This window comes from Terrapene carolina, unplaced genomic scaffold (assembly GCF_002925995.2).
Source record: "Terrapene carolina triunguis isolate 2854851 unplaced genomic scaffold, T_m_triunguis-2.0 Scaffold130, whole genome shotgun sequence".
In the NCBI taxonomy this organism is placed as follows: Eukaryota; Metazoa; Chordata; order Testudines; family Emydidae; genus Terrapene; species Terrapene triunguis.
This window is the reverse complement of record NW_020664481.1, coordinates 16,968,450-16,992,834: the sequence shown is the minus strand read 5'-3', so window position 1 is coordinate 16,992,834 and position 24,385 is coordinate 16,968,450. Positions and strand designations below refer to the sequence as shown.

The 24,385-nt window shown below is 46.3% G+C and overlaps 1 protein-coding gene across 1 annotated transcript; it reads left to right on the top strand.

The window, feature by feature from the left end:
- LOC112111913 (somatomedin-B and thrombospondin type-1 domain-containing protein-like) lies at positions 1–24,144 on the top strand. The gene is made up of 5 exons (XM_026652853.1): positions 1–223; positions 12,966–13,160; positions 14,180–14,258; positions 16,892–17,068; positions 23,345–24,144. The coding sequence occupies exons 1-5, from the start codon at positions 1–3 to the stop codon at positions 23,460–23,462; spliced, it is 792 nt and encodes a 263-aa protein (XP_026508638.1). The 3' UTR covers positions 23,463–24,144.
- The last annotated feature ends 241 nt before the right edge of the window (positions 24,145–24,385 follow it).

Here is a 24,385-nt window from a genome sequence, read left to right as displayed (position 1 = left end):
ATGGCTCCGGGCCCTGGCTGGCTGGCGGCGGCGGCGGCGCTGCTGCTCCTGGCGCCCGGCTCGGAGGCCGGCTGCGCCGAGCTGGGGCGCTGCTGCCGGGGCAGAGACCTGGCTTGTGTCAGCAGCGGCTGGAGACCGGACCGATCCCACGGCGTCTGCTACTGCGACCAGGCGTGTCCCCGCACCATGGACTGCTGCCACGACTACCCGCAGGCCTGCCCAGGTGGGTGAGCGCCCGCGGGGATCCGGAAAGGCGCCAGGTGCCGCGGGGAGGTGCTGGGCACTCAGCACCGATCAGTCCCTTTGAAGGTGCCTGGCACCCATAGGTGCCACGGGGAGGTGCTACCCGCCTGTGGGTTTCAAGGCGAAGCAGTGAGAACCCATGTGCCTGTGGGCAGCCAGGAAGAGGTGCCAAATCCCCTCAGGGTTTGGCTCAATATTTGTTACTTTGCCCTGGATTTCACTGACTAGGGTTTGTGCTGCTGGGCAGCTCCTGGTCTGATCTGAAAAATGCCAGGTGTCCCAAGGTGTTCAGTAACAGCCTGGGCAATGCCTTTCTGCCTTGGGATAAACTCCTTGTAGTTTCCCTTAGCACCCCCACCCCCTTTTCTGGTGTTTAGAAATACCCAAGGGAGTTAAAGGGGCACCATCAACTGGAAAGTAATCTAGTGCGTTTTAAAAAAAATGACTAAAGAGCAGATTCAGATCCGACACCTGCCCCAAGTTCCCTTTCTGTTTCAATATTGTGTGTGACTGTAATGTGTGTCTGTTTTCAGAACCACCCCCTTCCCCGGGTACTGTGTGTAACCTCCCACCCCAACAACAGAGGGAACTGGCTGTGCAGGAGAAACCCCCAAAGAGGCCATCACAAATACACACAATACACAGACTAGTTTTCTCTCCTCTCCTCCAGTTATAGGAACCCTAGGCATTACTTACAAGAAGAGTAGGTAAAACGTTTTGAGGCAGCAGTATGATAAATTTATGGTTTGCCTCTAAGATTAGGGTCAACTAACCTTCAGGACATGTCATGAGGCGACTCAGGTGAAGTTTATTATTTTAATGATATGTGTATTACCATAGTATCTGAGCACTTCTACAAGTATTAATTATGCTTCAGAAACCTCTGTGGAATAAGGAAGTAATCTCTCTATTTGACAGAGAAGGAAACTGAGGCACAGAGCTTACATGACTTGCCCAAGGTCACACAGGAAGTCTGTAACAGAAATGGGGAAAGAACCCAGATCTCTTGAGTCCCAGTCCTGTGCTTAAATCACAAGACCTGCTTTCTTCTCATTAATGAATTGCTAACTCTGGTGTAAATCGCTACAGCTCCCCAGAAGTCAGGATGCTCTCAAACTCTGTATGTGTCTGGTCTGGGTTCGGGCTGGGATTTGAACTGGCTGGACCCTGAGCCCCAATCCATGGGCAGTTGTGTTTTCATGTTGATGTGCAGTTCAGAATGGCAGGGAGTGGAGCAAAGCAGTAAAATGCTTTAGAGCAAAGTGCAAATCTTTAATCAGGGAGGTAACTTTTTCCAGAGATTGGTGCAATCACCTGCCTGTTTCCCACAAACAATTTCCTCAGAGAGTCAGATGCACACCGATAGTATTCTTAGGTGTCCTAGTCACGGTTTCCATATTTTTCCTCAGTTTGGCTCTGCCCTAACAAAGTTTTGCAAACATTTCCGTGATGTTTTGGGAGCACTACTTTGAGGGAAAGTTCCCTTTGGGCAATGACTTCATTTAATCATTTTAAATTGAATTTAGTGTTGGTGAAAGGGGCTGGGTTGGCAGTTCTGGAGACTGAAAACTCCTATTTACCCAACATGCACAGTATGGATTGCAGCAATGCAAACTACATCTTCGTTGCCTCAGCACTGACCTGGAGGGATTAACTCCAGGGATGAGAGAAGAGCTCAGTCACTTTTCCGACTTGGCTTCTCTGGGCTGAGGCTGCCAATGAAGGGGTCTGTCCTGTTGGTGCTAGATGTCAGGATGGCTTTTAGTGATGTGGACACAGGCCCACTGGGAACTGAACTGTTTCACATGTGGGGAGTGTTTGAAGTACAGACACATCATGATTCCCAGTGACCATGCCCTAGAGCAGGGGTTCTCACAATTTTTTTTGGTGGCCTCAGAGTGCTTTGCACGTTCTTGTCTTTTTTTGATTATTATATTTCTTTTCTTTTTTTGGTAAAAGTGGTTGTTTGTACAACAATTCTGAAGTAAATTTAAAAATGCTTTGACATAATAGAAGTCCAAATAATAATGATAAAACCTATCTGCAAATAGGTCCCAATTTTTTATTTCAGAAAGACAAATATCAATCCAATCCAGTAATAATGATCTTAACAAACCTAATCCTATTCTATTGTATGTTAGAAATACAGCATGATGATAAAAGTTCTGGGTTTTACCACAACCATTGTGTAGATCAGATTACTTGCAAAAACTCAGCAGCTCTTTGAAAGGAAAGTCTGCAGGATCTCGGGTCTCCTGTGAAATTAAAATAAAAGCTTCGAGGTTAGCATCAGCGAGGCAGTTTCGGTACTTTTTTTTCAGGGAAGTGCACTGAATGCCTTCTCACACAGCACAGTAGTAGAAAAAAAGGGACAAGCAAAGCAACTTTAGCTATGGGCTTGTAGGTGTCCTCAAACAGGTACATGTTATTCCAGAACTCCTGAACTGTACCACCAGGCTGACTGAAGTATGTTTTCATTCTTGAATCCTTGCACATTTTCAGCATAAGGGACTTGAGATTCCTTAAGTCCAAAGAGTCAAAGGAAGCTAATCTGTCTTGAAAGGCAGTTAGTTTGTTTGCAGCCAAAAAAGCTGAACCAGAATTGTTGAATGGGTCAGTCACAAAGGTGTACTGATGGAAAAAGCTTCCCTCACTGAAACAATTTTCAAGATCCTCCAACAGGATACTCGGCTGTAACCAAATACCTAAGATGACTTTTTGCTTTACATTTTCATCCTAACAGCTGAAAAACAAACAAAGTTTGTGTGTTTAAAAAAAAAAAAAAAAACCCTGAAAAGTCCCATTCCTCTTGTAGGTGCTGGATGATGTTAGTGATTGTCATTCTAAATGTATTAATTATTTCAATGCTATCAAATATTGTTAGCTGAGGTTTCTGAAGCTCCCGGTTCAAGGAAGCAAGCTTTGGTTAAAAACTCTTTCAAAAAGAGCAAGTAACCATGTACTTCTGGATCTTGTAGTTTTTTTTTTGGACAGTTCTGGTGAAACTTTATTCAAAACCTCAATGAGCTCTTCTCAGAGCTCAAACAGCCTCTGTACACGGTCACTAAGCCAGTGGACTGGGTTGTAATTCAGCAGCACCTTGTGTGTTTCACAGCCCATTTCACACAGAGTTGCGAATTTCCCTTTATTGACACTGCTGGTGTTGACAGCATTGATGGATTCCTCCCCCCCCCCATGCCAGCTTTTCGTTCAGCCCTTGCGCAAAGTTAATTATTAGTGGTGCTGAACGGCTCCAAAGAAAGTCTAAGTGCACCTTTCTTGGAAGCCGTTCAGCACCCCTACTCGTGCACTTTGCATAGCTGCTGCCCCATCAGCTGTCAAATCACAGAGATTGTCAAAGCTAACACAGCACTCCTGCATTCTCGCCTGCACACATTCAAAAATGTGTTTGCCAGTAGGCCTATCTCTGAGGCTCACCTGACATAAAACACCTTCAGAAAAACAGCGATCACGGTCCAGAAAGCGAACGCATACGATTACCTTGGGATTCCTCATGACATTAAGGCTCTCCTCCAAGCACAGACTGTAGAAAGGGCTTGGTGTGACTTTTCCAGCTATTTCATTTTGTAGAAAATTCGCCACATCTCTTGTGCTGCTCTGTAATGTGTCGTTGCTCAGTCAGTGGTATCTCTCTGAAAAGCTTACTTTCTGGTTCTATGGCCAGAACAATTTTCTTCCCGAGTTCTCCATCGCTGAATGGTTTCCTTGCTTTTATTCAAAAAATTTTGAGCTGCTGCTGTTGTCTTTTGAACTCTGTTTTTGCATCATGTAACAGCTTGCGCCTCTGAAACTCATTGTGGTAATTCTGCTCAAGTACCCCTGCATGAGTACTATAGTGATGTTACATTGCATACATTTTGATTGGATGAATCTCTCTTACAAACAGCACACGGCAACTTGCTCGGAAATGTGTTTCTGAAGCAGTCTGATTCCAAGAAACTGCATTCCCTGCTGGTCTTGAAATGTTCGTTTTTCTTCCTCCCATGTTCTGCTTTTCTTAGCAGGAGGTGACTCCTGTGGGACCATCTCTGTATCACGTTCAGGGGCACTATCTGGTACTTAAATGGATATTAGAAAGGTGTGTTTGTTTTGTGTGTGTGTGTGTCTTAACTCTTTTTTTTTACCTTCCGCCACAAACAATCTCAGCCTACTCAAGCCCCACACGGTGTACTGTGATCTTGCCCACGATGAGGTTGACCAATAGCTGCTTACGGAGCTACAGTAGTGGGTGATGTAAACACACTGTGTGTTTACGTTTTTTGTGGTTTGAAAGGAAACCACATCTACGCAATACAGCTCTGCCTGCACTGTAGTAGTATTTAGAAGGGAACAAGTCTGCATTATGATTTATGGCATTTACAAGGCATCTTTAAAACTTAGCGATTGTTGGGGTGCTATGGTGCATAGGAGTATTTTGACTTCTATATTTGGGGGAGCAGAGCAGTGTGGATTTAACCAGGACCAAACAGGGCCTTGTGGGTGGGGATTGTGGACAACTGCCCACAGTGCCATGGTGGGGGGAACGCCATGGACAAGAGGCAAGAAATGGGGCAGGCTTGGGGTATGAGGCCACGGAAGGGAGCTTGGGACAATGCAGGGGGAGGCAGTAGGGCCCATGGGTGATGGGCAGTGGGTGGGGAGCCTGGGAGGTAGCAGGAAATAGAAATAATGGGGGGCAGTGCTTAATTTTTAATGAAAGGTGTCAGGGCTCAAGCTGGGCACCTGCTGGTGGGTGCCGAGCTCTGAAGGCAGGTGACATTGGGGTGCTAACTGTGCTGTGAAAAGTGATATTTTAAAAAGATAGAAATCACTTTTCACAGCACGTCCTGGCAAATTGAGATCTGGGTGGAGGGTGAGGCACCAGGGATGATAGATTTGGGGGGGGGGGTGCCACCACTGCATGGTCTGGGCTGATGGTTGGTGCCCTGGGCCAGCACCTGCAGGATTCCAAGGTTGGCACCCGCTGCCACGTGGCCAGGGGTTGGCCCCTGGGGCCGGTGCTTGGGGTCTGCGCCTGCTGCCACATGACTGGGGCTAGGGGTTGGTGCCCAGAGCCAGCACCTGCTGGAGCCCACAGCCGGCACCGGAGATCTGCACCTGGGGCTGGTGGCTGGGGATCGGCACCCAGGGTCGGAGCCCACTGCTGTGTGGGCAGGGGCTGGGGATCGGTGTCCCGGGTAGGGGGGTCAGAGCACGCAACCCAGGGTCGGCAGCCACCACTGGGGTGGGAATTCGCACTTGCAGTCTGCACCTGCTGCCGCTCGGCTGGGGCTAGGAGTCAGCATTGGCACCCGTGGCCAGAACTCACCGGCGTTCAGGTTTGGCATCCAGGGCCAGCGCCCTGGGTCAGCTGCCAGGAGTAGGGGTCAGAGCGTGTGGCCGGGGGTTGGCGTGCTGTGTGGCCAGAGCCGGGGATTGGAGCCTGCCGCTGCTACACAGCCAGGGGTTGGAGCCTGAAACCCCATGGCCAAAGGCTGGGGCTGTGTGGCCAGAGCTGGGGGTCGGTGCAGGAAATCCCTTGGCCTGAACCCTGTGTTGGCACCTAAAGCCCCAGGGCTGGAGCCCTGTTCTGCAGCCAGGCTCCCTAAGTCCCCGCTGCCCAACCACCCCAGGGCTGAACCCTGAGTCCCCTAACCTCCCCCCCCCACCCCCCCGGTAGAGAACTAACCTTGCTCCTTCAGCATTGTCCAGAGAGGCAGTGCAGGGTGGCGCATCCAGCAGTAACAAGGAGGGGGGGGGGGGCGGTTGCCTTTTCTTCCCCCCCCCCCCCCCCCCGCCCCATCACTGCCCAGGAAGCTGCCGTGGCTGCAGGGAAACCCCCTGGTGGGCGCATTTGAGAAACGGTGCCCTAGGGTAGCACTGGCACTGTTAACTGCTGTAGCTATGTCATGGACGTGCAGCCAAGCAGCATCTGTATAGCCGTAGGCGGCACACACAATCCTAGCTATGTCTGTGTTTAACATGCATGGCAGCCCATGATCCCAGATGCCTGTGTGTATAAGCCAATGTCTTGGAAGAAAACTGCTATCCCTTACCCAGCTAATGCAGACAGGGTGGGCATTTTTCTTTTCTCGCCTGCAAGAAGAAGCTGCTCTAGTCTAGAGAGTCACAAAGTGTGCTTGGAAGATCACTCTTCCTGCACCATTCGATGTATGAGGGGAGAGGAGGCTCCACCACCCACATGAGTAATGTTGGTTTGAGAGGACTCAACACAGGGCTGCTAGGTTTTAGAAACCTCTGAGAGGCAGTTCCTTTCTCCAGCACCTGTGCTGACCACAGGGGTCAAATATTATTGTAGGGTCATGCTGAAGGGCCCCAGTGCCATTGGACTAGCCATTTCACAGACATGTAACACAATACCGGTCCCTGTTCTTAAGAGCTTGCACTCTAGGTAAAGGAGCAATTTCTGAGAGTGATGGGAAGGCAACAAAATATACAGCTCATCTCTTGGTGCTGCTGCAGGATGGAAAGCATCTGGCAAGCTCGCTGGCTGGAACAGTGAATAAACCTTGAATACATCTAGGGATAACCGCCTAGAGGATCAGGCCCTTGTCACTGCTATAGTGCTATAGGTGTGCATGGCAAATAAGACTATCCATGCCCAACAGTTTATGTTGTATTTATTGGGTTTTTGATTTAATCTACAATAGGGGTGGGATGCTGTTCAAAGAGACCATTGCTTTTTGCTTAGCATAGATCTTCTGAGCCCAGATCTACACTACAGAATTACTTCGGTAGAACTACGTCACTCAGGGGTGTGAATAATCCACACCCCCTAAATGACGTAGTTATACCGACCTAAGCGCCGGTGTAGACAGTGCTGTGTCAGCAGGAGAGCTTCTCCCACCAGCGTAGTGACCGCCTCTCGTGGAAGTAGATTAACTAAACTTACAGAAGAAGGTCTCTCCGTGGGTTTAGAGCATCTTCATTAAAGGGCTACAGCCGTGCAGTTGCACCACTGCAGAATTTTAAGGGTAGACCTGCTGCTGATGTCCTTGGTTAAAGGAACTGCGGGGAGGGGGGACACAAAAAACCCTCACTTCCCCCCCCCCTCTTAAAAAAAAAATTTAAAGTCTTGCTTTTCTTAGTTTAGAAATATCAAGTCATATCTTCCCTGAAGGCCTCCTTGGAAGACTAGGTAACTGAAGTGGAAGAGTTCTCAGCCCTCAGTTGAAGAGGCTGGGGGTTGAATTATTAACCATGAGAGCTTTCTTCCCAATTGTATGCCAAACAAAAACATAATTAGCGAGAGAAGATGGATGAGGTATTATTTTTTTATTGGACCAATTTCTGTTGGTGAAAGAGGCCAGCTTTCAAGCTACTCAGCTCTTCTTCAGGACTGGGAAAGCTGACACTCGGAGTCACTCTAAATAGAATTCAAAGTGAAGTGGGCAGTTAACACCTCTGCAGTCATAGGACACAGAGGGTTGGTGGGTTAGAGATTGCTATAATGAGTCATAAATCCAGTGTCTTTATTAAGACCATGATTTTTAGTGTCTAACAAAATCATGAATTTAAGCTCCTGGGCTTATCTTTTGAAGGTGTGGCACAGGTTTCCTTTGAGGACAAGGACTGAAAGGTCACATGTGAAGTGATCGTTTTGTGAAAAGTGTTCACCCAAAGACGGCATGGTATTTTTGGGTCTCGTCATTTTTCTCTGAGTTCATTTGAGAGCGTAGTGATTCTGACTTTGCCCACATAGGTGTTGTTGGGACATTTAGTGTACTGGGTAAGGTGTTGTGATAGGCATGTGTAGGACTGACGGATCTTGAAAGGCATGTTGTGGAGGGGGGTGTTGCCAGAAGAACATAATCATAGATTATGGTTCAGAACCAGAACATTGCATAATCCTAGATTATTAGGGTTGGAAGGGACCTCAGGAGATCATCTAGTCCAACCCCCTGCTCAAAGCAGGATCAATCCCCAACTAAATCCCCAAATGGCCCCCTCAAGGATTGAACTCACAACCCTGGGTTTAGCAAGCCAATGCTCAAACCACTGAGCTATCCCTCCCCCAGATGCATAATCTACAGACAAGGGCTGGTGAACTTTGAGACGCTTGCTTATGATGATCTTGCAAGGTTGGGGGGTTGTTTGAAGACCACAAGAGGGGCTTTGGGAAGGGTTTCTTTCAGGATGTGGTCCCCATTCAAAAATTCCATAATTGACTGTCAATCCTGTTTCCTCTCAGTTAGGTTTCACTCCCAGTGATGGTTAGATTGAGCAGCAGTCAGGAATAGCTGATTTTATGTATTTAAAAAAAAATATCCAATAATTTGGCTGTGCAATACTTGATGTATGTAACCATGTGATTCCTTTACTGTTACCCCTGTCCTCCCTTACTCCTTGTCTCCTATTGTTTGTCAGTCACTGAGTCTTGTTCACAACCTAATCTGAAACTCTTTTGGGTTGGGGCACTGTGTTTTCTGAAGTGTTTATATAGCACCTAACATAATGGGCCCTTGAACGTGACTGGAGCCTTCAGACATTACTATAATCCAAATAATAACCCTTGTTATATAATGCTCCTTCTAGTTTCCCAGTTGTCTACTATAGAGTCTTCCAAGAAAACAAGGAATGGTAACGGCCAAATTTCTCGTGTATAAAACTAGCAGGGGAAAAACATCTTTTCATGCATTGTAAATAAACCAAAAAGGCAATTACAATTTTCCCCCTTTGTAGATCACTTTTTTTTTTTTTTTTTTTTTTTTAAAGCTGCCAAAATTTTTAGCAAACCACCTGTTATGAATACTGCCTATTGTGATGTATAAATAAATGATAGTATTTTGAAACAGTACCATCTAGTGGCATATTGTAGGTATAACAATGTACTAGCCACTGAATTATGTCCAAAAATACATGGTCATTTTCTGTAAAGAAATAACTTGGAGCAAAAGGTATTACTAATGGTTCATTTGTACTGGATGCAAGGAACTCAAATATATTTGATATTGAATCATATCTGTAGACTGTTTCAAATTATTTTTCCTCACTACAGATTTACTTTATCTAAGTAATATTAAAATGAAATATTTCAAGTGTGGTATTAATACCTGAAGCCAAACTTGGCTGAAAGAGCAGGTGATTTCAAAGAGGATTCATTAGAGGATTAATGTTGGCCATTGTACAAGCCAATAAGCATTTAGGTTTTACTGCTGCATCTTTGGAACAGCATCTCATTTATTTAGCTCACTAATGCTAATTACTGATATTGACGTATGGTTACAAAAATGAAAGGTTCAGATTTGTTTATATTATGGATGGTGCCACATTGGTGTGTGTATGTGGTTGTGGGTTGGTTTTTTTTTTTTTTTTTTTAAATCTTTGCAAGGGGAATGGGAACCTCCCCAAACATACTGAAGACAATATGAGCAGCAGTTCAAACAAAGTTAATTCAGTAACTAGAGATTATCTGTGTTTTTCTGGAGAAGAAACGGAGGCATTGTGACTAGTTCGAGGCTATATGGCAAGTGCCCAGTGTTGTAAGGTGTTGAACACCCTGAACTCTTCATTGATTTGAGTAGGAGATGAGACAGTTGGCACCTCTCAAGATTGGGCCCCAACTTCAAGGCAGAGCTGGGGTTCGATCTCAGGAGTTCTTTGCATTTGAGCCTAGCATGAAGGGTCAGAGTCTGCCATCCTTATTCATTTGAAGTAGTACTTTATGCCCCAAGTGGTCATAGTGATTTCAGTGGGGGCTACTCCTAGAGTACTACTCTTGGTGAGCATGCGTCCTACAGACTCTGGCCCTAAAGTAGTAGACTGCATTGCACAGTGAATAGGACTGAAGCTGAATGGGAACATCTGGACACAGGAATGATTATCACCAGCAGAGAGAAGCAACTGTCTGAGGAGTCCAAAGGAAAGCCAGGATCTGTCAATAGAACACGTGCTGTTGTAGCACAGTATGGCTTTCTACACAGCTTCTATGTAGATGTTTGTAGAAAGCTGCCTCAGAACCTGAGGAAGGTGGGTGGAGAGGTTGATTTTAGGATTATAAAGTACTAACCTGAACTTTCTAAAATAGGAAACCGGGATGAAACTGAAATAGAGCAAACTCCCAGACAATCTGGGCAGTGAATGTCCCAGTTACTATTCTCAGTCCAGCAAGGAAGACTTGAAGTTGGAGGGAGTGATCATTCTAGCCAGGATGTGAGGTAGCATGCCTGCACATCCCAGACAGAAAAGAATTCCTGCACAGAATGGCTGGCAATAGAAAGCGGCTAGGGAAGCCATCCAGAGGCCTGCCTGGAGAAGCAGAGATGCCAGAATGACCAAGGCTGAAATACTGGCTTCCTTTCCTGCTGATTCAGGTGCAGAATAGTCTGGTGTGTGTCGAATACACTGGGATGAAATAGGACGACTGCAAGGATATTTGGGGGGGGCTGTTCATGAAACACTATATAATACACTGATTTGCATCTGCAGGGTTTGAGTTTACATCGGGATCATCTTGGGGGGGGGTATTGGTGCAACAAACGGATGGTCAATCTAGCACTGATGTTGCTACTTTCCTATGTAATGGCTCAGTCCTGTAAGGTGCTGCATGTCCGTTGTCTTCAATGGGATGTGAAGGCTCATAGCATCTGTCCCTGATGGTTCTGCAAGGGGCTGATCATGTCTCTTCATGATGCTGGGAGTTTAAACCTCAGAACATAATTTTGACAGGTTAGAGCCCTGTCCAGGAAGATGGGGGGCCAGGGTGGAACTGATGAGGGATTCCTTTAATGATGTTGTGTTTGTTCTGGTCTAATGATCTGCAGTGGATCCTTCTGTGAGGAATAAAATCATCATAACACATTGCATAGGAGCCCCAAGAACAAGTGGCACTAAGTGGCAACCTCAGCAAAGAGGTCAAGCTTGAAAAGGAAGTGGTGACTGAAAATGAGGTGGGGATGAGGAATCTGATTTCAAACTATGGAGGTGCTGAAAAAATTAGCATCAGGCAAGCAAAAAAAAAAGGGGGGGGGAGTGATCTAGGGAGCAGAGCATGGGAACTGGACTTGAGACGTGTTCTTGACTGATGTGAACTTGGCAGGGTGGGAAGAGGCAGAGAGGGAGTGGGGTGTTGGGGGAAGGGGTGGAGTGGGGATCGAGCACCTCAGGGGAAATGAGTCCGCATCTGTGGTCAGTATCATTAGCCCCATTTTACAGATGGGGAAACTGAGGCTCAGAGAGGGGGAGGTGGCTGGCTCGGGGCAGAGCCGGGAATAGAACTCAGGACTCTTGAGTCCCAGTCCAGAGCCGTGTCCCATAGTGTCCTGCCTCTGAGGATCTCAAATTACTCTACAAATGTTGATGAATTTTCACCTCACAGCAGCTCATGGGATGGGCAAGTGCACTGTTGATTGTCATCTCACTCTTACCTTGTACTCTCTGGTCTGTCCGACTGTATCTGCCTGTTGTCTTTTGTCTTAGATGGTAAGCTCTTTGGCTAGGCACCATCTCTTTGTGTGTTTCTACAGCACTTAGCAAGCTTTCAGCCCTGATTGGGGTCAGTAGGTGCTATTACAGTACAAATAAATGATTATAATAATATTTATTCCTATCTCCGATGAGGAAACTGAAGCACAGAGATATGCAATGACAAGTCCCAGGTAGCCTATGGCAGTGGTTCTCAACCAAGAGTCCGGGGGCCCCCTGGGGGGCTGCAAGCATGTTTCAGGAGGGTCTGCCAAGCAGGGCCTGCATTAGACTCACTGGGGCCCAGGGCAGAAAGTTGGAGCCCCACTGCATGGAGCTGAAGCCCGGGGCCCTGAGCCCCACCACCTGGGGCGGAAGCCAAAGCCTGAGGAATGTAGCTTTGTGGGGGACCCTGTCGCATCGGGCCACAGGCAATTGCCATGCTTGGTACTCCCTAATGCCAGCCCTGGCTTTTATATGCAGAAAAACAGTTGGTGTGGCACAGATGGGCCATGGACTTTTTATAGCATGTTGGGGAGGGGGGTGACCCTCAGAAAGAAAAAGGATGAGAACCCCTGGCCTATGGGTCAGTTTAAGGACCATGCACTCATTCAGTCGTGATAGGACCAATGCCCCAGAGTTCTGTTCTAGTCCAGAGTTCGCTTGATGCCTGAATGAAACTGCCACCCAGGTGGATGAGAGGCCCTGGGGAAGATGGAACCTTTGGTGGTTCTGCGTAAATATTTCCTGAATTAGCAGTAACAGAGGCAGCAAAAATCATAAACAAGCACTGAATAAACCCAGAAATGCTGCTATTTCTAAATATTATTGTAATGCTTGTGTTACTAGAACAAGGCCCAATGACCCCATTCCCGGGACAGACTTCTCTACCATGTTTGCTTTGGTGACTGAAAGGAGGGGTCTTTACCCAGAATAGTATTTTAGATTTCAAATTTAGCTCTTTTTTTGGTACAGGCCACTTGGCCATTTAAAAAAAAAATAGGCATAATCGTTTTACAGCAGTGCTTCCTTGCTGCAGTGTAGCTACATGGGTGCAACACCCCCTAACACAGACCAGCCTGAGTTGAAACTTCCTCCAGAGTCAAGTACTTTCCTGCGATGAGAGCATGGGGCCTTCCACTGAAACTGTTGGGAAGTGCTCTGTGTGACCGAATATGGCAGGCAGTCTCGGTTGGCTGCAAACTCAGCATCCCACAGCTTTAGTCAGGGGAAGATTCCTGAGAAATCGCGTGATTGATTTCTGCAGCCTACATTGTTGTTTCTCACCCCACTCCCAGAGGTCTCCTGTGCTGTATCAGAGTGGAGTGACTGGAGTGGCTGTGCAGAGCCTTGCCGGGCAACATATCGAGTTCGGAGGAGACACGTCGTGCAGGAGCCTAGAAATGGAGGCGAGGCGTGTCCTCCTCTGGAGGAGAAGGCTGGCTGTGTGGAGTATTGGAACCAGGAAGGAGCTGAGTGCAAACAGTCCCTTAGTAAGTGCATTGAAAACGCAACTTCTTGGGCACATGGCTGAGTCCTGGGCTGAAGAGGGCTTGCTTGAATCCAGGGGTCTGGCCACTAAACCTTCTTTACAGTGTTTGTTGGCTGGAGTTATTTGCAGATAAAGCCTTTGGGCCCAATTCTGCTCTGTTACACCAGTGTGAATTTGGAGTTGCTCCAGTGGAGTTACTCTGGATTTACACCAGCGTTACTGAGAACTGAATTTAACCTTTTGTATGGGGTTCGTGGGCATCCTTTCTGGGACATTTATTTGAATTTGTACATGCTGTTTAGTGTAATCTGGTATGTTTCAAAAGTAAAACACCAGGAGTCTGATTCTGATCTCACTTAGGAGTGTAAATCTGGAGTAATTCTTGTGAAGTCAGTTGAGGAAAATTCTTGTAAGTAGGAGGGAAAATTTGGCCTTAGGAGGTCCTGAGCAGTATCTTTATAAATCAGCTGCAAAAGTCATGGAGGAATGGCACCCATCAGAGGCAAGATATCACCTTTCCCCACCCAGTTTCTCTTGCGTGCCACTTTCTGATGTAAATCTGGAGTAAAGGCTGATTTGATCTTGAATACATTGACTTTCTACGGGTGTAACTCCACTGACTACTTCTGATTTTTTTTTGCTGATGTCTCTGGGACCGGAGTTTGGCTTTGGCTTCTTTACTAGTGTGGATTTAATAGTTCAGGTTTATTTTAAATCAGCTTTCTCAAACCTGCTGAGAGTTGCTATTAAATTAACAGTGATTTTGTTCTCCGTTGTTTGGCACTGCTCTGATAAGCAGCCTCCATCTCTCAGACAGTAAAAGGGGATGAATATAAATTTATCTCCAATCAAATGCTGGATATTCACTGATAATATGGAATTGTCTTTGGCAGGAAATCAAAGTAAAAATTATGTGCCGTTAAAGACCATCAAAGCCCCAATCTTTATTGTTTGACAGGCACAAGTGGCCTCAGTGGAGTAATGTCACTTACCATGTGTGCTATTTCTCTTTGTGCACAGTTCCAGCATTAATAACCACAGGAGGTTATGGGAAAGCAAGGAAAAAGAGAGCTGCGTCCAGTGAAAATGAAAGATCAGGGTAAGTAGGGGGCTGAGTGCTGCAGTGTAATCACACTTCACACACACTTTCTCATCGGCTTCAGCGTGTGCAGGATTGCACCCAGGCTCTGCTCTTATCAGAGCAAATGTTCAACAGGATGGAGACTTCTAGACTCTGTCTACACAGCATGTTAAGCCTGGGCTCTGACTCAGGTTTGAGCCCAACCCCCCATTCTGTCCACATACAAATCAGGACCCGAGTCCTATGACCTGGCTAGGGGGGTGGGTCAAAACCCGAGTTCCTCTGTGACATTTTGCAATGTGGCTACAGGTCAAACTGAAGACTCAAGTCAGAAGGTCTGGGTAGTGCAGTATGGATTCATTAGCATGCTTGCAAGACCCAAGTTCAGTAAGTGTGAACCCAGGTTTACAATTTAGTGTGGATGCTAAAGTGCAGGTTTGGAAACACTGAATCTACAAGTCCAGGTCCCACAAACCCTTAAAGCCTGATTCCAGTGTGGCACCGACTTCACAAAATAAAGGGCTTGACTCTCTGCTTGGGGACATCAGGATAAACCAGGAGTAACTCCACTGAGGTCAGCGGGACTCCACGGATGTAAAGCTGGCGTGATGGGGAGAGCAGAGTTGTAGTTGTTTAATATTGTTGCTATTTAGAATTCCGTAAGCAAAGAGCAGTCATTTCAGCCTGTTCCCTTGACCTACTTCTCTCTGGGTCCAGTGCCCTTTTCTCCCATCATCATGTGATGGGCTTGCTGGCAGGGTAGCTCTCAGTCTCGCTGTGCTCTTTGCTGTTTGTTTTACCATGAATAGATTTCCAGCATAGACCATGGCCTAAATAGTCAGAAAAATGTGCGTGTATGTACTGTTACTGCCCTGGTACTTAGAATAAATCAATCACTGACGCAGGAACTTCTTATCTCAACTGTATAGGCCCTTGATGCCTATTAATTACTGTCAAAGAGGAGTGCATTTATGGACCCCCTGTTTTTTTCCTGTGTGTATGTTATGTTTTTGTTACTTGTTTACAGTTGATCTTCAGCTTTATAATAGGGATAGCCATTTACACTCCCCTCTTGGGCTACAGTGTGAACCATAGTTATCCTCCGCATTAAAGGGAAAGCGTGGACTGTGGAGACTCCAGCTCCAGCACGCTGGGAGCTGTTGTCTCTGTGGGCAGCACCTCTGTATTAAATGTGAAGCCAGGTGCAGCTGGCTCCATTTTATGCAAATTAGCTTTGCCAATTCCTGGTAAATTGCCCTATTGGGTACCAGCAGAGCAGAGTCCGAGCATCCTTGCTGTGTAAGAGGCAGTTTATTGTACTGGTTGGCTTGATTGCATCAAGAGCTGGAGGGAGATCCAGGTGATGTGCTTGGCTCCCTTAAGCTCGTTTTCCCCCCAATGTCACTGTTACACAGTGCAGGTACTGGCAAGCATCAAGGTTCTGCATGTGGCTCTCATGTGCACTCTAAATCCTGTGAGAGACAGAGATATGCGAGTGCTGATCAGTTGCCAGGCCGGGGTTCTCGACATAGCCACGAATTTGGCAAACGTTCCTCCTTTATGCTCACCTTAAAGAACTAAGGATCTGTGAGGTGCTGACTTTGGCCTTGCTTCTCGTCCCTGTAGGGGCTGCTTTTGCTATTGCAGGTCCATGTAGCAGATCGCGAAGAGGGATTGCTGCCTGTTTTCTTGTCTCCTGCCTTACTCCGTTTTGCAGGCTGGTGATTCTCTGTGGCATCTTATTTCACGCTCCTGTGGAGGGGTTTTCTTTGTTGTCACCTGCCATTCTGTAAGTGTCACAGGGAGGATATTGGTACCTCTCTGACACCATATGGCAGCTGTGCATTTGCTGGTTCCGCACCCTTGCGTGCACACACACGTTTCCATAATGTGCATACATCATCACCCTCATTTAAGCGTCTGCAGGGAAAGAGCTTCTGCTTGTGCAAAACCCCATTCTGCGATATATTTGCGCACAGTTACCGCCACCTCCTCAAACTTCCATTCTCCTCACTGAACAAGGCCAGTTCTTAGCCTTTCTTCTAAAGTTTGGTTAAAAACACCAGTACAGCGTGATCTGAGCATGGCATGAATAGAGTTCTAAGTCTCACTGTAAGCCTGATAATCCTCCTCAAAAAGATGGCCGCTTCACCCCACTTCAAAGCAAGTACATTGCCATAGAAAGACCTCCAATTACTTGAGACTTGGGTGCTGTTACGAATTATTCTACAAGACATGTCTTAGTCTCCTATGAAGAATTACCATAAATAATCAAAACTAAGTACTGGGGAACAGTACGGTCCCGTGAACAAGGCACCAGATTAGGAGTCCGCAGACCTGGGCTCTATTCCTGGAGCTATCATTTACTTGCTGTGTGTACCTCAGTTTCCTTACTTGTAAAAGGGGCATCAGCGATATTTACCTTCCTTTGAGAAGCACTTTGGTATCTGTGGTTTGAAAGCACCTATGTTAGAGCTGAGTGTTGCTATTCAATCTAACCTGTCAGAATAAATGCACACCGTGTGTTTTGTGATGCACTTCCCCTTTTTTAAAAATGATCTTTGTTCACCCAGTCTGCTCTGGGTCGCTCGGTCACTGGTAGGTCTGTAACACAGCTGTTCAGCTAACTGAGACTGTCGTTTCTGCTGCAGGTATTGTGTCGAATTCCAGATCACAGCCATCACGGAAGGCTGTTTGCAGGGGAGCAGTTCCTATACTCAGTGGATGCGATATCTCAGCGAGGGGCACACGGTCTGCGTGGAGTGCCAGCACCCGGCCCTGGATTCCAGGAGTCTGCATTGCTACGGGGATGGCAGTGGAAGCAAAAAGTAAGAGCCCTGAATCCTGCCTTGTTCGTGTCTTTTCACATTGGATTTTTATATTCCTCCCCTTTGAGTTACTTGGCGAGTTTAATAATACCCTCTGCTCACCTCTCACTTTACGTTCTCAGAGCCCTGTACATATATTAAGTAATCCTCACTGCACACTAGGTGTTAGGTAGGTGATATTAGAATCATTATTTGACAGAGAGACTGAGATGAAAGGTCTTGGCCAAGGCTTCATGGTAAGCCAGTGGCGGAGCCAGGATGGGAACACAGGACCTCCTGTGATTAGTCCGCTAAATCTCACTGCCTCCTAATTTAAGTAGCACAGTTATGATTTTTTTTTTTTTAAAGGCTTCCTTTAGTCTGACCAACGTCCCATGGCCAGCAAATAAAACCAAATCTGTTTGCAGGCTGGCACTGGTTCTAAGAACCATTTACTTCACTCGAGTGGACCTGTGGCTCATCTAGATCTGTACCGTGTTTCCAAAAGTGACCCTAACTGGGTGGTTCAGAATAGCGTGTTTCTCCCTGACCCCAGGCACTGTAAGCTCTGGTGCTGGGAACTGGTAGCCAGTGTAACTGGAGATCAAAACAAATCTTTGCATTATCGCACCTTTCACCCAGGAATCTCAAATTGCTTCTGCAAGCATTACTCGCACTGTACAGATGGGCCAAAGGAGAGGAGGAAGGACTTGCCTGTGGCCACACAGCAAGACAGTGGAGGAATAGAGTTCTGATTTGCCAGTGCCCTGCTATAGCCACTAGACACCACTGCCCCTCCACTTTTCTCTCACACAGTTCCCTTCCACCTGTTACACACTGTGGAACTGCAGGGCAATCCAGCACTGGAAATGACTGCGTGGCAGGGCTGTGGGTGTTTTGCTTGTAGCTCACTTTAATATTGAAATGAATAGCTCTGTTTTTAAATACTAACCATAAACAAGGATTATGAGGCTTGAAAACATGCTATATATTACACACCCACTACCGCAGCCAGTAATAGCCTTTTTAGGTAGAGGCTGCCCATGGCTTTTAATGAGAACAAGTCATGTTAGATTCTTTTCCTCCCACTCTTCCCCCTGCTTGTTAAGTATGAAAGTTGCAAAGATCTTTAGATAAAGAGCAGCGAATCCAACTGATGTGGTCAGCAGAGGCTAAAAAGTGTAAAAAATTATTTTGTTGGAAATCCTGGAGCCAAAAAAGAGCATCGGAGTAGGTGAAACGAAAAATATCTGCATCCCACAGTTTCCTTCCCAGGGGTGTGGAAAGAGACCTTCCCTCATTTACCAAGCTGTCTGGTGAATAATATCATCTACATTCATAGCTTTATAGAACTGAGTGAATTGTTTTTGAACAAACAGTTTATTCATGGAAAAATGCAAGTTTGGGTCTACTGGAACTATTTGCACATTTGGATCAAACTCAGTGAAGAGTTTTGCCTGGGGGGAAAAAAAATTCCAAAAAGCTAAAATGTTTCAATACTTTTGAAATGAAACATTTTGACTCTTCAAACTACTTTTTGCTTAGAAATTTAGCTTGTGTGGGTGTTTTTATTTAGTAAAAAAAAAGCCACCTGAAAACAAAAGAAGCAAAACAAACAAACCCTAAAAGTCATTTTGGGTTGAACTAAATGTTTTGTTTGACCCAAAACAAATTTTTTGTTTAACTGACTTTTTTTGGGAAGATGGTCATTCACTCAGCTCTAACACTTTAGTGTATAGGGCAAGAAAAACGACATTGTCTCTGTTAAAAATAGTAATCTCTGATGGCAACCTGGAGAACTGGCGAGTTTAGGGGAGTGTTAACGGAATATGGAGTGAATTCTAGCCCCATTGAAGCCAGTGGGAATGTGGCTGTTGACTTGAATGGAGTCAAGATTTCACCCATGGTGCCTTTCATCTCTAAGGAGCTGGTTTGAATCCTTTCTAGTTCAGCAGAGATGGAATTTGTTCCCATCTGTTTGCTGTATACTGGTGTATGTGAGATGAGTTGCTGAGCTAATCCATTTCCAGGTGCATGAGAAACTGGGAAGTGAAACAGATTATAAAACATAGTGAACTTGACCTGTCTAGCTTCCAAGCTGAATCAAATAAGTCTCATGGGAATTGGCACCAGTTGGCCGTCTTGTCAAGGAGACCAAGGGTTGAATGAGGTTTGGACAGTGAATGCCCCTTGCAGCACTAGAGATGGTCCTTCCAGATAGGGCTGGGGCCAGGTGGGGGAAGCTTACACTGCTGCTGCCTATGTCACATCTGTTTTGGGGACTTTATTTTGACCCAGTATAGCTCTCAGTGAGGTGTCCGTGCCTAATGTTATTTTGGGAGCCTACCTTCTACTGCCCTGGTTCATGAAGCTCTACTCTGATGTGAGAGCACCTGGCAGAAGAAAGCTTAATTAGCAGTTCCAGGCTGGTGGTGGAATGTGCAGTTGGCCGACTGAAGGCAAGATGGTGCAGCCTACAAATCCATTGGGATGCCAGTGTGTATAATGCCATTCCTGTTGTTGGGGGGGCTATGCACTGCAGAGTTATGATGAAGAGACTAGTGAATAGGAAGCCCTGTAGAGATGATAAAAAAATTAAAATGAATTCACCTTTAATAATCTAAAGACAAGGCACCGCTCTAGCCCTCAACACGGCAAACCTTCTGTGATGGAATCCTAACGGGTTGATTACCCCAATAAATTAAAATCCCTGAGTGATTAGAATAATCCCAGCCTTGGCAGTCATCTTGTTTCCATTCATTTCATTCCTCGACTCCCCACCACCTCAATCCTTTCATCTCCCCCTGCTGTTTGAAAGCAAAGAGAATTTCCAACAAGTTTCTGAGCCATTTTAGCTTTTACTTCAGGGTAAGAGATTTTGTTGGTTCTTTTGTTCCTTTCAACTGGATTTGTGGCCTTACATTCTTGAGGGGGTCATGGGGCTTGGATCTCTTCTGGAGTGGTGGGAAGTATTTTTATGATTCACACATTTAGATGATCGCTCTCCCTAAAGCTACCACAAAATGTTGTGCAAGTTGTGGGGGCCAGTTGTATTGATTTCTCAAATTGCTGTCCTATGTGCGGTTCAAAGTATTTGTTGGTGGAGCTGAGCCATGTTTGGAATGTCTTGTATGGGCATGTTTTATGCACAGCGCTGGTGCATGATGCTCCCTTTTCACTTCCTTCCAGAAATAGGCTTTAAGGACTGGCCAAGTGGGATGGAGGCAGGGAAGGCATGTGAGTGGGGGGGCATATGAAGCTGGTCAGCCATGATCTCTGAGAAGGAAGGGGAGCAGGTGGGATGGGAGAAACGTGTGTGTCGGAGGGCATTGCCTCTCCAGTAGAGTAGCTAGACATATCAGAGTATCGACTGAGTTTTTGAAACATTTTAGGGGAGCTCTTGTCCTGCTAAACTCCTCAGGCCAGAATCTGTGAGCCCTGGTAAAGAGGCTGAAGCTGGCAGGGGCTGGGATACAGCTTTGAGCACTTGGCCAGGTCTACGTAGAACTCTCATGCTATACATCCAACCTCCCTTCCCCACAAAGTACCCTGGTTTCAATCTTTAGCCTATGTAACCGTTCCAGTTATGCTAATAGGATAAATTGATCTATTTGCTGGTGATCATGCAGGCTGAACTATCTGCCTCTCCTAGAGGGGAGTCACTGGAGCTCCTGGCTGAGGCACTGCGAGGGAAGCGTGTACAGCTGGTGCCTGGATCACACCCATCCCATCTCGACACTGCAGTCCTCTAGCGCTGTCGGTTTGACAGCTGGCACCAGCATTTAATTCACTACTGGTTCCCAGGATGATTGTCGGGAAGTAAAACTTCAGAGAGAGTTTAAAATAAACTCAGCAGCGGTGTTGTACTTTTGAATATTTTCTGTCTCTCTCTCAGCCTAGTCTGGCGCAATTCAAGCATTTGAGTAGCTAGTGCAGACTAACGGGAGATTCTGAAGGCTGCCTATGTAACCCGTTAGCGAGTGGTTCCTTCTCAGTGCGTGACCTGCAGAGAATGTGAATCTGTTACAGTCACAGCTAGGGAGCCTTGGGTCTTTGGCTCAAGATGTAGCAGCTCCTGCTTGTAGCTCTGGAGGTCTCCAGTGTGATGGCCAAGTAGCAGCCGTCACGTAAGTGGGGACACCTGGGATGCTCCAAGGAGTTTGATTGGCCTCCCTGTTCATGGAAGGGTAAGAGTTAAGAAGCCCAACGTGACAGGGCTGTAAAATTATCCAGCGATCTTAGGACAGGTGGCGGTGGGGTGGTGGTTGGTTGTTTTGTTTTTAATGGTACCAGACCTCCGTACTAAGCAACAAGCACTGATGTCTGTGATGAGCATGCGCTACAAACTGCTCTGGGGGCCGGTGCCTGGGAGGATTAGCTGTTCTTTATAGTCTTAAGCAAGATGAGGTGATTGCAGCCCACAAACAGCTTCACTTGGTACATCCAGATAGGGAAGTGGGGGAACATTCCTCTAAACATAACACAGACCGTGTTTCCTATCGGCAGGGCCAAAGCTGGCAAGTGTGCTTTATGTTGAAGGAATCAAGCCTTTTAAAGATAAAGCTGTGGCCCAGGGGAGGAGGAGAACCATACAACATGTGGGACCTGTCCATGTATGTAGCCTGCTCTGTAATATCTAGGATCTTGATTCTTCTTATGCAAACCCTGGTGCCTTGAAATGACCCAAAGGCAGAAAAGAGAATGTTTCATTTCCCCCCCACCATGTGTGATGTATAAAACTGCACCCTGGATCATGGCACCTCGTTAAACCATCTGTCTCTGTAAAATTGGCAGTGATAATCCAGGCTTCTAGAGAACTATAAAGCAAACAGGAGCAACAGATCATTCTGGCTACTTTGCTGACAGCTCTTGGCACTGGGGCGAGGACTGAACGAGCCATTGTGCTTTTCCGAAAGGGCCGGGCTGAGACCTGTTGGCATGTGGTAGTGCATGTGTAACGGGAGAAGAAGTCTGCAATGCTGCTGCCCGTGCCGTACCTTTTTCTATGGCTAAATTTCAAGCTCCCCGTCTGTCTGGCCAGCACCTTTTGTGCTAACATTAAGGGTACGCCTACACCAGAGCGAGGGTGTGATTCCCAGCTCACGTTAGACATACTCTTGCTAGCTCTCCTCCAGCTAGAATGCTGAAAATAGCAGTGGCAAGAGTCAGCACAGGGTAACTGCGCTGCGTACAAGCCTTCCTGAACCTTGTGGGTATGTGCTAGCTTGTGCGGCCGTGGCTTCACCGCTATTTTTAGCCAGCTAGCACGAGTATGTCTAATGTGAGCTGGGACTCTCAAATGCTACATCTGCACATCAGGGTAAGTACTTTAAAAGCATTTGTTTAAAATGGAACATTTCTCTAGTCAGTTCAGGATAAACACATTCAATAACTTGCTGGGAACATTCAGAACCTAGGAGAAAATAGTTTAGAAGGTGACAGTGATGTCTCTGCTCTCTTTTCCTGCCATACAAATAGATCCGTACTGCATGGCTCTGTGTTGCATAACACCTACTCGTTCAGTGTCTATGGATGACCGTGAGAGCTCTGCCCAAGGAAAGCTGGCAGGATACAGAAGAGACTAGAGCTGGGGGAATTTTTTTGCACAAAACTTTTTTTTGGAGACACCAAAATATTTCATGAATTCCTGTAAATTTCACCAAATTGTTTTAGTTTGGAAAAAAATGTAAACAAAATCAAAACGTTTCATGTTGACATTTTTGAAACAAATATTTTTTTGTTTGTTTCAAAATTTCCTTCAATTTATTAAAAAAAATCAAATTTAAAAAAATGCTCAAAATTGAAACAATGTTTTGTTTGAGCTGTAACAATTAATTTTTTCCCTCAGCCACTCAATTACCAGTGAACCAAAAAATCCCTTATTCGCCCAGGTGTAGTAGAGGCTGGTGATGTGCATTGAAGAAGTGAACTTTGCCTGTGGCTTGCAACTTATCAAATGCTTCAGTACAAGAGGACTGATTGTGATCTCACTTTACACTGCTTTTGCACTGATGTAACCCCATTGGTATCAATAGAGTTGATACTGATTTCACCAGTGTGAGATCAGAATCAGGCCCAGTGGGTGCAGACTGATGTCAGACAGAAGCTTCAGGATTTATTGGCTGATTTCAAACAGTGGCTGTGTGATTGGCTACTTCTACAGAGCAGCCAGCTTCCTGTTTAGCAGCCTTGCTGGAGCCCCCATTAGTGATGGTGCATTATGCACTCAGGTACTGTCCTTGAAGGAGTTAATACACTAATCCCTTCCCTCCCCCCACTTTTGCTTTGTTCCACCAGGAATCAGCTGCTGCACTGGCAGGCCATGGGGAATCCCCGGTGCAGAGGAACCTGGAGGAGAGTTCGCCAGCTGGACACTTGCTCCTGTCCTTCCGTTCACAGTTTCTTGTTCATCTAACTCTTCTGAATTGGCCCAGCACCCCCAAGCCTGAGTCATGGGATCGTGGCTTTGGCACAAAGTTTGAAGTAACAACCCCACCCCACCTGCTGATCAGTCAGTAAAACCCCTCTTGGACTGCTTCAAGGAGGTTGCCACCTGCCAACGCTAAGGCTGAAAACCCCTTCATATCCACCCATGCTCTTGGCTCGCTGAAGAAGACAGGCTGACAAAGAAACTTCAGGCTCTTTGTCCCCACACTTCCTTCCATGAATGTCCCCTGTGCTTGAGAGCAGCCACCCTGACTTGGGCAGTCAGTCGCCTACTCTACTTCCAAGTCCCTCCTTCCCTGAGACTTGCCAGCGAGAAGCCACCAAATAAAAGAATTCAAAAAAGAATTAATATACATGTATTGTTTTAAAACCTAGCTAAGCAGCCAACAAAAGATGTGCAAAATGAGTCCACTCAAATTGCCTCCTCTCCATACAGATAACCCCCCGGCCTGGAGGGCACTCCTCCCTTCCCCCAACGCTTTTGTTATTTTATGTCGGGTTCCTGGTCTAATGCAGAGGCCAGTGCTGTACCTATTGAAATGTGGGGCAAAGCTCTCATTTACTTCAGTGAGAGGAGGTTTGAGTCCTTGGGGACTGATCCTGAAGGGTGCTGAGTGCCTCCGCTCCCATTGGGCTGGATCCTGCTTCCATTGAGGTATACAGTAACTCCTCACTTAACGTTGTAGTGATGTTCCTGAAAAATGCTACTTTAAGCAAAACGATGTTAAGCAAATCCAGTTTCCCCATAAGGGTGGGGGGGTTAGGTTCCAGGGAATTTTTTTTGCCAGACAAAAGACTATATATTTTATATGTATACACACACATACACAATATAAGTTTTAAACAATGTAATACTGTACAGAGCAATGATGATTGTGAAGCTTGGTTGAG

What these genes read in the sequence shown, in the direction of transcription:
- LOC112111913 (XM_026652853.1), top strand. Translation starts at nt 1, where the DNA reads ATGGCTCCGGGCCCTGGCTGGCTGGCGGCGGCGGCGGCGCTGCTGCTC. An exon ending in AGTGAAAATGAAAGATCAGG is followed by an intron (nt 14,259 to 16,891) that starts GTAAGTAGGGGG and finishes TTTCTGCTGCAG; the next exon opens with GTATTGTGTCGAATTCCAGA. An exon ending in GATGGCAGTGGAAGCAAAAA is followed by an intron (nt 17,069 to 23,344) that starts GTAAGAGCCCTG and finishes TTGTTCCACCAG; the next exon opens with GAATCAGCTGCTGCACTGGC.